The 17,640-nt window shown below is 40.7% G+C and overlaps 1 protein-coding gene across 2 annotated transcripts in view; it reads left to right on the plus strand.

Annotated features, from left to right (window-relative positions):
- Window positions 1–17,640, plus strand: part of phlpp1 (PH domain and leucine rich repeat protein phosphatase 1) — a 186,697-nt gene that overhangs the window by 133,217 nt on the left and 35,840 nt on the right. For both annotated transcript variants that reach the window (XM_069910973.1, XM_069910981.1), the window contains exons 8-10: window positions 896–956; window positions 1,672–1,767; window positions 13,225–13,380. In XM_069910973.1, coding sequence (XP_069767074.1) covers window positions 896–956; window positions 1,672–1,767; window positions 13,225–13,380 — 313 coding nt within the window. The remainder of the gene's footprint in view (window positions 1–895; window positions 957–1,671; window positions 1,768–13,224; window positions 13,381–17,640) is intronic.

Raw genomic sequence — 17,640 nt, forward strand, 5'->3', positions numbered from 1 at the left:
ACAAAATATATTTCTCTTGTGAAGGAATTACAAAGCAATAAGTTGAGGCAACAAAGATGGTCATGGTTGAAAGTAATTCATGTGATATCAACGAGTAATTTGGATGAATGGTCTACCTACATTTGCAGTTTCGGCAGAGAGATAGTGCAACATGTTGATTACAACTCAGAGTTGTGCAATTTCATCCCTGGATCCTCCAGGGCCAGCAAAGTCTTAAGAAGGTTGAATGTTTTGCTGCCCATTATACAGAGGAATAGGGCACATTTGCATTTAATGGACCTTCCACAATATTGTGGGCTACGCAGTAGTGGTTAAACCATTCTACGTAGTTATCCCAACTCTCTTCTAGTTTGTTGAATTCCCCGAACTTTCCCTCTGCCATCTTGGCGCTCTTTCGCCTTGATCTTTTGGCAGGAATTTGTTGGGGTTGTTAGGTAGCCATTTTCTACCTTTCTCCTGTTATTTTTCTTCTCACAGTTGGTGCATGGAGCATGTGTAGGGTTCGTTTCATTCCTTGTCGCCACTGTTGTGTATGCACTCACACAATTAAGACTCGGAGACATGATGCTTTCTCGTCCTTTACTTCTATTAGACAAACATGGCAACTGAAACACAGGGTTGGATATATGGAAGGGTGACTCATGACGTGGGCATCATGATGTCCAGCAGAGGGCGGGCTTATACCCAACAAGCTTTGTTGTTGGAAGGAGGTAAGCATCTTATATTGTGGAGAACCACAATATTATTTGCTGCAGGCAGTGCTAAGGAAAGGAGATATGTAGTTCATAAAGGCCATAAAATTAAGATAAAAATATAAATGTTAAAATTTGAAGTGCAAGCATCATCCTTTGTGTCCCATTTTTTAAAAATATGACAATATTATTCTTTGTTTCAGAACTTACATATATTGATGTATATCCAGTCCCCAACAATCTCACTTTTATGGACATATCGAGGTTGGTGATTTGTAAATCTTTGTAAACCTGAAATAAAAATACAAAATAGTGGAAACATTCAACAGAGCAAGCAGACCAATGAAAGGTCTTTGACCTGAAATATTAATTTTTTTTTCCTCTTCCACAGATGCAGCTTGAACTGCTGAGTGTTTCTTCTGTCTTCTGTTCTTATTAAAGACAATGTGTTTCTGGATTACTTCTATATGAGTTGATTAGGGTATATTTCTATTCTGTTTGCCTCTTGGAAATAAATTTTTTTGGAACAGGAACTAAACGAAAAAAGCTGCTTTTTTTATTCTGCTTTTGTATCTTTTTTTCCTTTCTCTTTGAAACAACTTGGATTTTAAATTGTAATACAATATTATTGTAGTTTATTTAAAGTTTTTTTAAAATGTCAGATTCAAACACTTACTCATATTTTGTCAATTCTAGTTGAAACAGTGGGAGCTAATATTTTGCAAGTCTTCTCTGGTTCAACAAATACTAATGTTTTAACATGCATGCAGCCTTGCATTGGTAAGCACCCTAAATAGGCAGCTACTGGAAATAAGCCATGCATTACTTCAAAAGTCACAAGATATATTTACACCAGTGTTTGGACTCAAAAGAAACTGGAACACTTGATGCAATTTGTAAGATTGAGGCATCATCAAATCTATGAAGGTCCTTTGTTAATTCTCTGTGATTTATGTATTTGCATTGCTTTGCACTGCAGAAACAGACTGGATAAAGTGCCTGAGTGGGTGTGTGAAGTTAAAAAGCTGGAGGTCATGGACATCAGTCACAATCAAATCAATGAGTTGCCTACTAGGTGAGTATTAATTACTGATTGCAAAGAAAGCCAGTTGCTATGGTTTCCTCCCACTTTCCAAAATGTATGAGGTTGTAGGTTAATTTGGGTATAATTGGGCAACACAAGTTTAAATGGCTGAAATCAGCTTCTACCATGTTGTAAATTTTAAAAACATACTATCCTGATTGGACAGTCAGAATGTTACTGCATTATGTGAAAATCTGAATTCTGAGAAGCTTGATTTATGACAGCCTATTAGATCCCATCCTTCATCCTTAGCATTGTCTCCCACCATTGGTGCATCATTCTGCAGTTAACAACTTACCAATGTTTATCCAACTTCATTGCCCAAAACCACAATTTTTGCCATCCAGAAGCCAAGAATGACCACTATAAAAATTGCTGGAGGTATTCAGCAGGTCAACCAATATCAATAGAGAAAAATTCAGTCAGCATTTTGAGAAAACCTTGCTTCAGAACTGAGATGGATGAGAGGTTGAGTTCAGAGACAATAAAAGGTGGAAGCAGGCAAAGGAAAAGGTGTGGGGGGGGGGGGGGTTGCAGATGGAGGAGAGAGAAAGGGTAGAGACAGCTGCTTAAGGAAGAATGGTGGAACTAATCAATGGAGGAATGGTAGCCTGATAGGAATAGTGAGGGAGGGGACAGTGGATGAGGAAGGGGAATTAATCTGGCTGATGGGACTGGGATGGTGTTATGGAAATGAGATGACAAGTGAGAGGACCTAGGCTGATGAGAAAAAAAGAACTGAGAAGAGTGGGTTCCTTGAAACTGCAGAATTCACATTGGACAACTGATATGTGAAAACATCACCACCTTGAAGTTCCCCTCCAAATCGCACACAACCCTAATGTAAAACTGAAAAACCATTCATTGTTGTGAGATAGAACAGCACTGAAAGAAAAGAGTAGGAGTACATTCCTTAGCAGTTCATAGCAGCTCATCAATCACCATCTTTTTAAGGACAGGTATTGATGGACAAATGTTGTTTTTGTGATTCTTCATTTCATAAATTAATATCAAAAGCATGCGCGTGTTTTAAAAGGAGGAAGATTTTTAAAGAAGCTGTAGAATCAAATGATTTATCATTAGTATAACTAGAGTGGGAAGCAGCTTCGATTTTTGTCAAAGGAATATTCCAGTATAGATGACTTACCCTGAAATTAATTACATGATATCACATCGAATTCTTGATGTTTAGCTTGTGCATTGAAACGTGTATTTCATGCTATTGTTGTCATTGCTTTTTAAAAAAAAATATTTATTTATAAATTTTCAGACTGAACTCAAACAGTTTTGAACATTGTTGTTGTCAGTGATAACAAATCAACACTGACATTAGCTTATCCATATCTGTTCTACACAGATTCCTCTGCTGAGTTCAAGTTTATCCCCTCCCCTTCCCTCGTTCTCCCCCCCCCACTCTCTTTACACATAACACTTAACTAATCAAAAAAAAACACGCAGGACATTAAAAGCACTTACAACAAAGGAGTAAGTTATACATCAGGGAGTTATAGATTTGTCATGGCATGGCAGCCTGAGTTCAGGCCGATTCGGAATGAGATGGTCCTCCTGCCCCCTCCCCCCACCCCCAAGGTTGAGGGGGAAGCGGGGAAGGAAGGGCAATGAGGCACAGTAGTCCACTTTACAAGCGTGTTCCTATGAAGTTTAAGTATAGATGCCAAATTTTTGGAAATTAATGTACCTTCCCCTTAAGTTATAAGTAATTTTCTCCAGGGGAACGCAGCCTTGCATTTCCTTGCTCCACTGAGCAATACTCAGACAAGAGTCGGACTTTCAGGTAACCACGATGCACTTCCTGACCACTGCCAATACAATCATTACCAATTTAATTTGAAATTTGGACACCTTCCATTATGTTACCCAACAGGAACAACTCTGGGTCCTGTGGGAATTCTTTACCTATAATTTTGGCTAGGGCTTTGCCTAGTTCTACCCAAAAGGGCCTCACCTTGGTACATGTCCAGGTTACATGCACAAAGGTTCCTGTCTCAATGGCACATCTAAAACATTGGTCTGATAGTTTTGGTTTAGATCTATTAATCTTTTGCAGCATCAGATACAGCTGGTGCAAAAAATTGTATTGTATCAGCCTGTACCGTGCATTGATGACTGCAGTCATGCCGACCCACACAGATCAGACCATCACCACTTATCAATCGTTATTCCTAAGTCTGACTCCCAACTCTGTCTTGACTTATGAAGGCCTCATTTAGGTCCTTCCGGTTGGAGCAAAAAATACATTGCTGAAATAATTTTCTGTGTGTTTCCCCTTCTAATCATGGTCTCTATGTCACTGCACTTTTGTAGGACCATGGTTAGACCTAATTTATTCTGAAGAAAGATCTTATCTGAAGGTTACAGTGGAATGTCTTACTTGATAAATTGTACTTTTGCCTAAGTTGTTCAAATTACATTAGTTGCCCCTGCTCATACCATTCCTCTATGCACCTGACACCACTTCAACTCCAGGTGTCCAAGATCTTGTTACCTACCATCAATGGTATTAATCGATTTGGAGTCAGGGGTGTTTTTGGGGACAGCCCCACTTTTATTCCTAAATATCAGTTACTGTTATTCTAAATATGGATAATTTGTTTCAATATAGGGCTCTCTGTTTTTCCAGATAATAATTTGGCATCCCATTTATAAATAAAATCCTCTGCCTCCTTCTTGCCCACCAAATGCAGACCAATTTGTACCCAGGATGGTACCTCTCCTTCTGTGAAGAGTGAGGAGATGTATTTCGACTGGCCTGCCCAATAGTACTTTTTGAAGTTTGGCATTTGTAGTCCGCCCAGACAGTAATCCCAGGTCAATTTCTCCATAGAGACCCTGGCTACTTTTCCATTCCATAAAAATGCTCTGAAGTTGAGAGTAGATTTTGGAAAATAAATGCCATGGGCTGTGTATGGAAGAGATACTGAAGCCTTGGCAACACATTCATTTTAATACAGTTGACCCTGCCTATTAGCGTTATGGGCAGGGACATCCTCCTGTTCAGGTCCTCCTTGATTTTTCCCAACAAGTGGGAGTAATTTAACTTTTAAAATTATTTAAATTATTATCTATTCTAACTCCTAAGTATTTGATCCCATGTTCCAGCCAGTTTAAATAGCAATTCTATTGACATTGACTATAGTTTCTCTCTACCCCCATAAATGGCATGATTTTGCTCTTATCCCAATTGACCTTATACCTGGAGACCTTCCCATGGTCTTCCATGGTAGAGCACAGTTTGGACAGTGATTTTACTGGGTTTGTCAGATGTATCAACACATCATCAGCACATATGTTGATCGTGTGTTCTTCCTGGCCTACTTTAAAGCCCTTAATGTCTGGATCTTGATGAATGGCCTCAGCCAATTCTTCCATAGCCAGTAGGAACAGAGCTGGAGATAGTGGACATCCCTATCTACTGGATCTTGTCAGTGGGAAGGCTGGAGAAAAACTTCTCCAGCACTTTGAATAAAAAGTCCCACTCCAGTCTGTCAAGGCCACGGCCAGACCACTCTCATTTCTAGTTTGTGTCTATTGTATTACATTCAATAGTCTACCAATGTTATCTGCTGCCTGTCTTTTTGGTACAAAGCCCACTTGATCTTTGTTTATTAGTTTTGGCAAATACTTCACCAACCTATTTGCCAGGACTTTGGCTATTATCTTATCATCTGTATTTAATAATAAAATAGGCCTACAGGAAGATGGCAATAGTGGATCTTTGTCTTTCTTTAAGATTGTCATAATAATTGCTGTTGAGAAAGATTCCAGGAACTTATGTGTCTCCATAGCCCGACCTACCACCTTCATATAGAGAGGTATCAGTAAATCTTTGAATTCCTTGTAGAATTCAGGTGGAAACCTTTCCGCTCCTGGAGTCTTGTTAGTTTGTAATGAATTCAATGCTTTCTCTATCTCATCTTCCGTGAAGGGACCATCTAGGCTTCCTGGTCTTCTGGGTCCAAATTTGGCAACTTTATCTTCGACAAGTACTTGCCAATTTTGTCCATCCTCCCCACCAATTTTGATTTGTATAATCCTTCATAATATTTCCGGAAGGCATCATTAATTTCCTTTATAGGAGACCCTATCTTTCCCAGTTTGTTCCACATTGATTGTTCTTGAGATGTGCACTGTCTTAAACTGCCAAGCAAGGACTCTGTGGGCTCTCATCAAATTCATACTATTTTGGCTTTAATTATAATATGGCCTTTTCCATACTATACATTGGAAGCGTGTTATATTTCAGCTTTTTATTTGTAATAGCCCTGTATTGATCTTCTGAGCCCAATTTTTTTAAAGTCCTATTCCAGACAAGCAATTTCTTGCTATAATTCACCCACCTCCTTTTCATATTCTTTCCTTACTGTTTATGTGTATCCAATTATTTGACCCTCAAATATGCTTTGAGGGTGTTCCATAGGAGGAACTTGTCTGGAGTAGAGGTACAGTTGGCCTCACAGAACATATCCATCTGCGTTCTTATGAAACTACAAAACTACGGTTTCTTTAAAAGCAACACATTAAAATGCCATCTGTAAATTGTTTCCTGTTTGTCTGGCATTTCAAACATTATTATCAAGGGTGAGTGATCTGAGAGGTTTTGCCGTGTTCTAGATTCCATGATCCTCCCCTTCACATGGACTGAAGCCAAGAAAAAATCTATTCTAGAGTTGGAGTCATACTGCCTTGAGTAGAAGAAATAATCCTTCTCCCTTGGATACTTCCACCTCTATATATCGATCAAATTCAGCTCTTTCGTACCGTCAATGGTGGCTCTTTCCCCCTTTGTTTTCGCTCTTTTCTTTGTTGACTTGTCCAAGACAGGATCCCAACAGAAATTAAAATCTCCCCCAACTAAGATGTTCATTCTTTCCTCTGCCAATCTCAGGAAAATATTCTGCATAAATTTTTCATCATCGAATTTGGGGGCATATACATTTACTAAGGGCCAGGATTCCGAATATATCTGGCAGTGCACCAAAACAAACCTACCTGCTTTATCTGCAGTCATACCCTGCACTCTCACTGGAACCCTCTTCCCTATCAAAATTCCCCCCCCCCCCCCACCTTTGAACCAAATGAGGAGGCTATTATCTGGCCCACCCATCTGTCTCCGGCCACCAGGCCTGTGACAAAACCTGAGGAAAAAAAAGGACTCAAAAGTTCAACTAAGGGAAAAGAAAAAGGCACAACATTGATTAAAAACTAAAATAAAACAGCTAGCTAACCCCACATAGTTCCCCCTCCCAGATCCATACTCCATCCCTCGCCTTCCCACCCCCCCTTCCCACCTTTGGTGACCATTTCCCTTAATTTGTCACCACCCCTCTCAATATAATATAATAGATCATGCACCCATTCCCCTCCCCCCTGAGCATCCCAGATCTCATTTTTTCCCCTTATCATTTAATATATATACTTTTGTTCCCCTTTCCATAAACCCAGTAAAAACACATATTTGTAATTTCTTTTTCCCCTGACCACTGGTAACTCCTCGGCAAATTTCCGAGCCTTTCCCCCCCCCACCCCCGGGATTACTACTTTCAGGGTGGCTGGATATCTCAGCACACGCTCAACCTTTTTGGTTTACCAGGCTTTTGACCAGTTCAAACTCTTTTCTAGATTTTAAGAGTGTGGGCTAATATCGGGATAGAAAAAGACTTTACACCCTTCTATCTCCATCGGGCCTCCCCTCTTTTTCATGCCGGCTGCTGCTGCTCTTAAAATTTTCTCCCTGTCTTGGTAGCACAGTAGCTTTACCAAGACTGAACAGGGTTTCTGTCTGGGATTTGGCTCAGATGGAGGGATCCGTGTGCCCTCTCTATTTCTACTCTTTCACCCAGCATGTTCTTGCCCAATATTTCAGGGATCCAGCTCTGAAAAAAGTTCACTAGATTTCTCCCCTCAGTGTCTTCTTTTAGTCCCACTATCTTTATATTGTTTCTTCCACTGAAGTTCTCTAGGGTGTCCAGTTTACTTCAGATGCGCTCCCTCTCTCTCATCAGTACATTCAGCTTATTCTCTATTCTGTTTATCTTGCCCCTACTCCGTCCTCAACCTCATTCATTCTCCCCATTAAACCTGAGAGGGCATCCTACATTTTATCTAATTCTTTTCCCCCCCATGGTGTCGGCTTTATTATCTACTGCTTTGAATTGTCTGTCTTCCATGAGGCCCAATGCCTCACGTCCCGCAGAGAGGGCTCCAAGCACCCCTGCTTGCTTTGTGTCACAGGTGTGTCTCTCCAGACCTCCTAGCCTCACAGAATTTTCCCCATTATCGCTGCTGCCTCTCCCGTCATCGTTGCAATCCTCACCCTTATCAACCTCGTTGCATGAGCTCGTTGCTTTGTCCGACCTGATGCTGGATTCCCTCAACCTCACTGGACCCCAACTTGACTCTTCAACTGCGCATCCCAGCCCCCTTGCCTCACAACCACTGCACTCACCGCCTGTGGCTTGAGAATTGTGCACGGTGTGAACTCTCCCGACTTAATGTTCTCACTGCGAGAGGGGGGGGTCCCAAACCTTCCCTCTCCCTAGTACACTTCATCATCACAAAGCACCTCGTCTACTCTGAAGACTTTGACGTCGACTCCTTGCCGTTTTTGCTTGCAGGCTTACTTTTTTGTCATTCTGCTCATCCTGGTGCTTTCCCACATCACCTGTAAGTATTTTGACTTATTAATACTTTTTAAGTATTTTTTCTTGGTTTATTTTCAGGGAACTCCAAGGTCTTGCTTCCATTCTCTCTCCCTTCATCATGTAACCTCCGTTGTCATTGCTGTTTAAACTGCTTCTAGTTTTGTCTAACTTCAATAGAAAATATGTTTTATCAGATTATTGCTTTTGTAATCAGCTTCATCCTGAAATGCCATTTTTTAATCTTCCTACTGAAAATATGTTATAAGTGATGGGACAGTTGAGCAATGTTATGAAGCGTTAATGTGAAGAAAATGTTGATCATTCTCATCCTTATTTACTGTATTTTTACACATATAATGCGCTCATTATATACATTTTTTAATAAACCCCCGCCCCCACCACCCACCGCACGTTATATGAGAATATTTTTACATGTTGATAGAACACACACAATATATAGTGGGCTTGGGAAAGTCAAGCTGGCAACTTATAATGACCGTGGGAATGTAATAGCAGCATTGAAAAACAGTACAATTTGTAGAAGGCGTGGGAAATTTTGATCTTGGGAATATCCTCTTGTCCTAAATGCCATGGTATTCCGAGAAACAGGATATTCTGGCTAGGGCACTGCACCTTATCAATAGGTGCTTTCAAATTGAAGCACCCAGGTAGTCCTCCTGGGACCCAGGTGTTATTACTGGGTCGTGGGTGCAGGATTCAAATCCCAGGCAGACCTACCAGTTAAATTGTCAACCCAGCAATTTAAGGAGGATCCCGCTCCCGCGATGATGTAGTGAGTGGCATGTTACATAACTATTGGCTGTCAGTGGATCCTCCGTCAATGTCCACTCCTCCTTCAGTTGCCACCCACCACTGTCAGTTGCCCCTATCCCAGTTAGTCACCCCTCCTGTCAGTCACCTCCCCGTCAGTTGCCCTCCCCTGTCAATCACCACCCTCGTCAATCTCCCCCTCTCCCCCGTCAATCACCACATGCTCTGTCAATTGCTGCCACAACGTGCCGCTCCAGTTTGCAGTGACGACTCAATGCATGAGTATGGGAGTAATGGCCATCTTCCTTACCCATAATCCCCCATGCCGCTGGAACTGTTCTGCCAGTAACCTCTCTGCCCCCCGATCGTAGCAGTGGCACCTCAGCAAGTGCTGGTGTCACCAGAGTAACCAGGTTGGCCATTTCCCCTTTCAAATGGCTGGAGCAGGATGCCCAGGTAAGTTTTACCTCTGAAGTAGGTCAGGAACCTAGTTGGGTTTTGACCAGGTTGACCCTTTCAAATACCATGTTACTCAGTTGCTAACTGTATAAATGGCCTCGTTAACCCCATATTACATGGCATGTTGAAAGGGCCCAATGTTAATTGCCCAGACCTATCCCCCGAGGAAAGAGATTAACATATCAAGTGCCTCTGATCTGAGACAACATTAGGATGAATCTGCCTTATGGCATTAGTTTAATCATCCTCATTATATCAAATCAAACCATAAAATTATCAATTGCACTTTATTTTTAACATGATAGGCTTTAAAGAGAAGCTTTTTAAATCATGAGAGAATTAAAATCCTGCTCAATTCTGAAGCCTGTCTTTGATCTATTTAATTGATTCCACTCCAAATCTTGTAAATGTGTTGCAGGAGGGTATCATCTATATAATGGGAGATTGACACCTCTGTGGGAAGTTGATTGGGGGTTAATTGCAAGAGATTAACTGTGACAGATAGTGGGACTCTGGAATGTGGTTTGTCTCATGTCTCAAGTAAAGGCGAATGCTCTGTAAGTCGAAATGTAGAATACGACACCTGTGCGTTTTATGTGTGCGTGCAGTTATATGCACGTGTGTATTATAGGAGTGAAAATATGGTATGTCCTTTGTAGACATATTTTTCTCCTTGAGTACAGTTGACAGTTACTGATAAGTGGAAATTCTGCCTGGCCTGCAGGAAAAAGAATCTCAGGGTTGTATGTGATGTGACAATAAATTTTAACTTGAACTTGTTCTGATTAAGGTTGTACATTTGCAGAAGATATTTCTCTGAAACAATTCTGCGTTGTCAGTTTATTGTGGTTATTACAATTAAAAGGTTCGTATGATCATTGAGCAATAATTAATGCCTATCAATCAGGGGTGCAGTGCTGCTGGAGTTCACTGAAACACTGCTCCATCATTTTATTGATCTGGGCTCCCCATGCCCCGCTTTCCCCCAACCTGCTGAGTGCTATTCTGGGCTGATGATATCGCTGATTATGTCACTTCCTGTCCATGTAGCAGAAGCAATGATGTATAGAAGCCGAGCATGCAAGCCTGGAGGTGTCACTCTTGAACTCTATAGCATGTACATCAACATCCCCGTGTGTACATCAACTCGACAATGTGTACAGCGATTCCACAGCATGTACATCGACGTCTATGGTATCTCAGTTTAGAATACTTCGCTAGAGGGGCTTCTTTTATTCCTGAAACCAATGTAGCATCTCATTTATAAATAAAATCTCCTGCTATCCTCTCACCCACCTAGTGCAGCTCAATTTGTGCCCAGGATGGTCTATTTTCCCCCTCAAAGAGCAGGCATGTGAATTTTCTGTGTTTCCAAAATCCATTTTCCGTGTTTTTAAAATGATTTCTGTGTTTTTCACCCCTTCGCTCGCCAGCACTGTTGCCTCTTCAACTGTGACTGGCTGTCCAATCACATGCTCATTTGCTGCTCCCATCTTCATCATTGTTTGGATCAATGGCACATGAATGGTGCGCCTCAAGAGAAGTGGGCTGGACATGTGCAGGTGCAGCTGCACACGCCCAGCTATGGGCCAAGTGAATGCAGGGAGTCGACAAATGGTGGTTGCCCAGTGACGGTCTCAGAGGCAGAAAGAGTAGCAACTCCATTCAGATTAATGCAACATTTTGAAGCAGCTTTAACTGAAATTAAAGCTGCAGTGGTTTGTAAGGAGGAAATCCTGAGCCTGCTTTATGGAGCTGGGGAGCTGGCCTATGAATGGACAGTGCAGTGAGGGCACATGGGCAAGGGAGGTGATGGCTCTCCTGTGGTAGGAGCCTCTTGCCTCGCAGAGGGTTGGGGAGAGAAGAGAAGGTGAGGGTTGCAGAATTCACTGCCTCTGGGTGCTGGGCGCAGGACGGAATGGCACTATTTAGAGATCCGATGCAGGAGCGGTAGTTACTTCTTGGGAATTGGGTGCAGATTGGGTAGGGGTTCTGCCTGGAGATTGGGTTCAGGTTGCACACTGGCTCAATCTGGGGATTGGGTGAAGGTTGAGCAGGAGTGTTGCCTGGGAATTAGGTTTTGATTTGGCAGGGGCTCTGCCTGGGCATTGGATGCAAGTTGGGCAGGGGCACTGCTTGGCAAGCTGGGTGCTAGTTATGGAAAGTACTGCTTGGGGTCAGAAGAACCAGACACTGGTGTGAGCATAGGTCAAGCAGGTTCTGTCTAGTAATCTGGAACAGGCTTGAAGTCTGGGTACAGATGGTAGTGTCTGTCTGATATACTGTGCTCACTGTAAAAAAAAAACAATTGATTTTGTTTAAAATGACTAGTTTTTTTAAATGGCCTGACCCTGGTAATTTCCCCCCCCCCCAACCCCCCTGCAAGGGGCACTGTGCCCCTTTCTTCCCTCCCCCCCCCCCCCCCCCCCCATATGCCTCGCGCAAATCCTCGGCTCTTTCCTCACTCACCTACCTGAAAGGGAGAAGTCAATAACCATTCCCGTTAGATACAACTTGACTAGATTTGGCCCAGTGTCCTTTCAAAAATGTTATCAAAATGGCTGACTGGTTGATTGGGTACATTTAGTGAGGTTTGTGGAAGTTCATATTGAATAATCATATGATCAGTAGGGCAGTTAAAATGCTTAGATAATCAATTTCAACATAATTCCAATTAAATTGCTCAAAGGGGGTCATTCCAATTTTCTTTGTAATGGTGAGAACAGAACAGATGAAAAGCATCCACAAAAAATGAATTTGATGTTCCTTTTTAGAATGTAAGGTTCAGACTTGGTTGAAAGTCCTATGGTGAACTGTCAGCATTTTCCCACATGTGTACCAATAAGTTGGGATGTAGACAGATGAATATTTGGATGAAAGTCTGGGAGTCCTGAATTCAGTACTTGTGCATGAATTTGCTGGAATTCCCGAGCATTTAACTGGGGATTTTGCTTCCATAATTGGTGCAGTCACATGGATGAAGATTTTACAGTTATGTTGAAGAATGGCTAGATATCTCAGTAATGGTTTTTACTTTCAAATGTTTTAGATCTTTTTTTTTATATTTCAATTTTTAAAACATTTTTCTTATTTTTAAGCATGGGGGACGAAGGGGCTTTGACTGATGCCAATTACTGGTCAATGCTCTTGCTATTTGCCAAAGTTTTTTTTTGGCATTTTTTTGTGTGGGGCAAGTTTAACCCCACTCACAAGGAATCTTTGTTATGCTTGGCCCAGCTTCCACACCGTTTCACCTGTTGGGTCAGGAGACTTTTTAACTTGCATATTCTTTCCATTTATGCCCAAGATATACAGAGGACAATTGTATATTCAAACAGATATTATGGGCAGTGAAACCCTGTCATGCTAGTATTTTGAGACTTGTTGCTCACTTGCATTTGAATGCTGCAATTTCAGTGGATGATTTATTTTTGATGTAATTAAAGAAAAGGTTAATTCTTTACATACTGTACCTAGTGATTTTCTGCAACTATAGTTTTTGTATTTCTTGAATGTTTTTTAACAGCATTGAACTTAATTATGTGACTTTTGTCAGGTTGTTCTGCAGTGGGGGTTTACGCAAACTTCAAGCTGGTTACAACCAGCTCCGAAGACTTCCAGAACGACTTGAGTGTACGCAAGTAGAAGTTCTTGACATCCAGCACAACCTTTTAACTGAGTTGCCCTCAAATCTTTTCCTGAAAGCTGAAGGGTAATAATTTAATTATTTCAATTATTTTCTTATTATTGAGTATAAATGTAATTTTTGTGATTCTGGTCTTTATGATAACACACTCGTGGATTTAGCATCAATGTAATACACTCGTCCCTGAGTTCACACACTGCCTTTCCGGATCTGGGACTGCAGATCCCATGCTGCCTCTAAACTGCACTTCAAGTGAAGAGTTCCTAATCTGAAACATTAACTATTTCTCTGTCTGTTACATTGCCTGATCTGCTGAGAATTTCTCACGTTTTCGTTTTCTGTTTATATTATCAAAATGGACATCAGTGAGGAGTAAAATTAACAGTGGAACATTAGGAGGCAGCTTATAAACTAAACAGATATTTTGTATCAGTCTTCAGCATAAGACGATAAAAATATCAAACAATAAATAATATAAGAACATAAGAATTTGTTACGGGAGTATGGAGATTTTTCAAAAGGTTGCCAGAAAGTTGATGAAGGAAAGTTAGTAGATGTTGTCAACGAATTTTAGACGAGGCCCCACTTGGGAGGCTGGTCAAGAAAGTTCAGTCACTTAGCATCCAGGATGAATAGTAAATTAAATTTAGATTAATTTAGTGTCATCAACAAACCAAGGTAAGGTACACTGAGATCACAGGGGATCTGATGAGTTCCTGATGGAATCTACCTTTGGATCGACTAGTTTGCTCAGCACTAGCTTTTCAGTGATAGTGATTGCATTGAGGTCTTCACCTCCCATTATATTCTAAACATCACTCTTTGGCATGTTAGACAGGTTAAATTTTAATTAAAAAAAAAAAAAAAAAAAAAATTTGAACAACTGGTAACAGGCCCTTTCAGCCCACAAGGCCATGCCGCTTAATTACACCCACTTGAACTACAAACCCCGGTACATTTTTGAATGGTGGAATGAAACTGGAGCACCCAGAGGAAACTCGCAGACACGGGGAGAAGGTACAAACGTCTTAGAGTCTGTGCGGGATTCAAACCCCAGTCCCAATCCTTGGCGCTGTAACAGTGTTGCACTAACCACTACCCTAACCATGCCACCCTTTCTTCCTCCATGAAGAATTACACACAATAGTCATTCAATCCTCAGCCATTTCTTCATTACTCAATATTTATTGCTTTTACATCTTCCAAGGGATCTACATTCGCTTTAGCCACCTTTTTCCACTTTATATACTTGTAAAAAGGTTTATTATTATTTTATATTTTCTGCTAATTTACTTTCATAATCTATCTTTACTTTCTTTATTCCTCAATTAATAGTGCTTGTTGCAATTTAAAATGTTCTCATTCTTCTAGCTTCCCAATACTCTTGGTGACTACACTCATCTTTTAATTTTATGTCTTCATTTGTTTCCTTAGCTACCCAAGGCTAGCTCTCCCTTCCCTTCCTTTCCTTGTTTTTAACTTGAATGTACTTTTGAGCATTGTGAAAAGTTTCTTTGAAAGTCTTCATCTATTCCTCAACTGTCCCACCAAATAGCTGTTTTCCCAGTCTTCACTTGCCAACATCTCTGTCATCCCATTGTAGTTTTCCATGCTTTGGTATTGTTATGAGCCCAGAGGATCCCAAAACCCAGCAGCCACTGAAATTCAAGACATATGGTTATTTATACAAAAGTTGCTTTTAATTATCTTTAAACATGAAAACAGGATCAAATTTTAACTATTAACTCGGAGCAGTTTCTAAGTGAATTTAATTTGATTTAACAATCCCCTTCTAATTCTAAGTGCATGTGTATGTAATGTGTGTGTAAGTTCAGAAAAGTTCTTTGATTCACAGTCCAATCTCACTTCTCACTCCTCCAAATTTACTAGTTGCAGGCAATTCTTATATTGTGCATAGAATTTAATATTTATGAAGTTCACCAGGCTTTGGTGCTTGAAAGGTAAATGGTTAACTGTGACAGAGTATATAGATATGTTTTTGGGAGATAAACTGGGAAAGGTTTTTTAGAGTTGGTTACATGCCAACACTTTAAAACACATCTTATTTGAAATTCTGGAGTTCTCCCCCATGTGAGACATATCGGGGCCTCAGACATTTTGCAAGAGCTGTGAAGAGTGCTCAAGAGATTTTACTAATGGATTGTTGTTTACAAAAGGCAACAGATAAAAGAGCTTGTTGGAGCTGCATATAGTCTGAAGGAGAGCTTGCTGTTGTAAGAGGGTCATGAGAGTCAAACAGGCTTTTCTCTCAGAGAGAGATACAGACATCACTTGTTACAGCCAGCAGAAGTAGCTGGGACTGGAACAGGACAAGCTGGCAAGCTTTTGAAAACCCCCAGTTGTAAGACGGCCTGGTCAAAGCCCTTATGGTTCATGCAGGAGGAGAGGACTGGCTGTCTAATGTTTCACTTGAAATAAGAGAAACAAAAAGGAACTCTGGTGACCTGAAAGAAAGAGGTTAGCAGCTGGAGGGGCATGTTTTGTCTGCAAAACATTGGAGTGGCTGATGGAAGTACATCAGTTATGGATGTCCTGGAACAACAAATCTCTCTCTAAAAACTGACAAGAACCTTCCTGAGCGGTAACCAGTAACCTTTCAAGCACCAAAGCCTGGTGAACTGTATAAATGTTAAATTCTGTGCACAGTACAAGAATTGCCTGCAACCAGTGAACTTGGAGGAATGAGATTGGACTGTGAACCGAAGAACTTTTCTGAACTTACACACACAATACATACATGTGCACTTAGAATTAGAAGGGGATTAAGTTAGGTTAAGTAAGTCAATAGAGATAAATTAAAGTTTGATACTATTTTCATGGTTAAAGATAATTAAAAGCAACTTTTGTTTAAATAACCATTTGTCTTGGTGAATATATATTGCTGCTGGGTTTTGGGGTCCTCTGGGCTCGTAACATACTGCTCAGGAAGGTTCTTGTCTGTTTTCAGAGAGATATTTGATGTTTTCTGGACACAAACTGATTCCTTCTAATCAGCCACATCAGTGTTTTGCTGAAGAAACTTGCCCCATCAGGGTTTTCCAGATGATAACCTCTTTCTTTCAGGTCACCACAGAGCCTTCTCCTCTTGTATAGAACACAAGGGCTTTGACCAGGCTGAACTAAGAACTCACAACCAATCTTCAAAATGGGGTTTTTCCACAAGCTTGCCAGCTTGTCATGTTCCAGTCCCAGTTGCTGCTGCTGAACTGTAAAACTGTAGAACGGAATTCTCTCTCTCTCTCTCTCTCCCAGAGAAATAACCTGGTTGACTCTCTCTGCTTGCAAAACCACATGACCCTCTTAGAACAGCAAACTTCACTCAGACAGCCTGCAGCTCTGAACCTAATCCTCCGAGTTCATTCATCTATTGCTTTTGAAAACAACAATCCATTAGTGAAATCCCTTGGGCACTCTTCAAAGTTTTTGCAAAGGCACTCGAAGCCAGGCCTATCTGGCTTGAGCAGAGCTCCAGTATTTTAAATAAGATCTGTTTTGATATGTTTGTATGTGACCTACACTAAAAATCTGCCATCATTGATCTCCTTTAAAACATAACTATATACAATACAAAATACAACATAATCTGTCACATTATATTACCTTTTTTTGCACCCTCAATTTGCATAAGGAATTCAGTTATCCTGTGATTACTCTTTCCAAACTACATGATCATTGATTTGACCTCATTGCTTGGGGCCATATCTAAGATATCATGTTTCCTCATAATGTTCATTTATGTAATATGAACTCCTTCTCAAGACTGCCTTGACCAACTTGATTCAACCAGTCTCCAGGGTCCTCCATAATGTTTGGGACAGTCACTTTTTTTTTCTTTATTTGCCCCTGTGCTCCACAGTTTTCAATTTGTAATTAAACAATTCACATGTAATTAAAGTGCACATTCCAGATTTTATTTCAAGGTTATTTGTATATATTTTAGTTTGGCCAAGTAGAAATTACAGCACTTTTTATACATAGTCCTTTTATTTCAGGGCACCATAATATTATGTGGTATAAGAGAACTAAGCTTGCTTCTAAGCTTTTGATCACCTTTGGAATCTGTAGTTGCTATTTTTCAACATGAGGACCAGAGTTGCGCCAATGAAAGTCAAAGAAGTCATTATGGGACTGTAAAAACAAGAATAAAACAGTAAGAGACATCGCCCTAACCTCGGGATTACCAAAATCAACAGTTTGGAATATTAAGAAGAAAGTGCTTACTGGTGTGCTCAGTAATTGCAAAGGGGCTGGTATACCCAGGAAGACCTCCACTGCTGATGACCGAAGAATTCTCATCATAATGAA

The sequence above is a fragment of the Narcine bancroftii genome, chromosome 1, assembly GCF_036971445.1.
Source record: "Narcine bancroftii isolate sNarBan1 chromosome 1, sNarBan1.hap1, whole genome shotgun sequence".
Lineage (NCBI taxonomy): Eukaryota > Metazoa > Chordata > Chondrichthyes > Torpediniformes > Narcinidae > Narcine > Narcine bancroftii.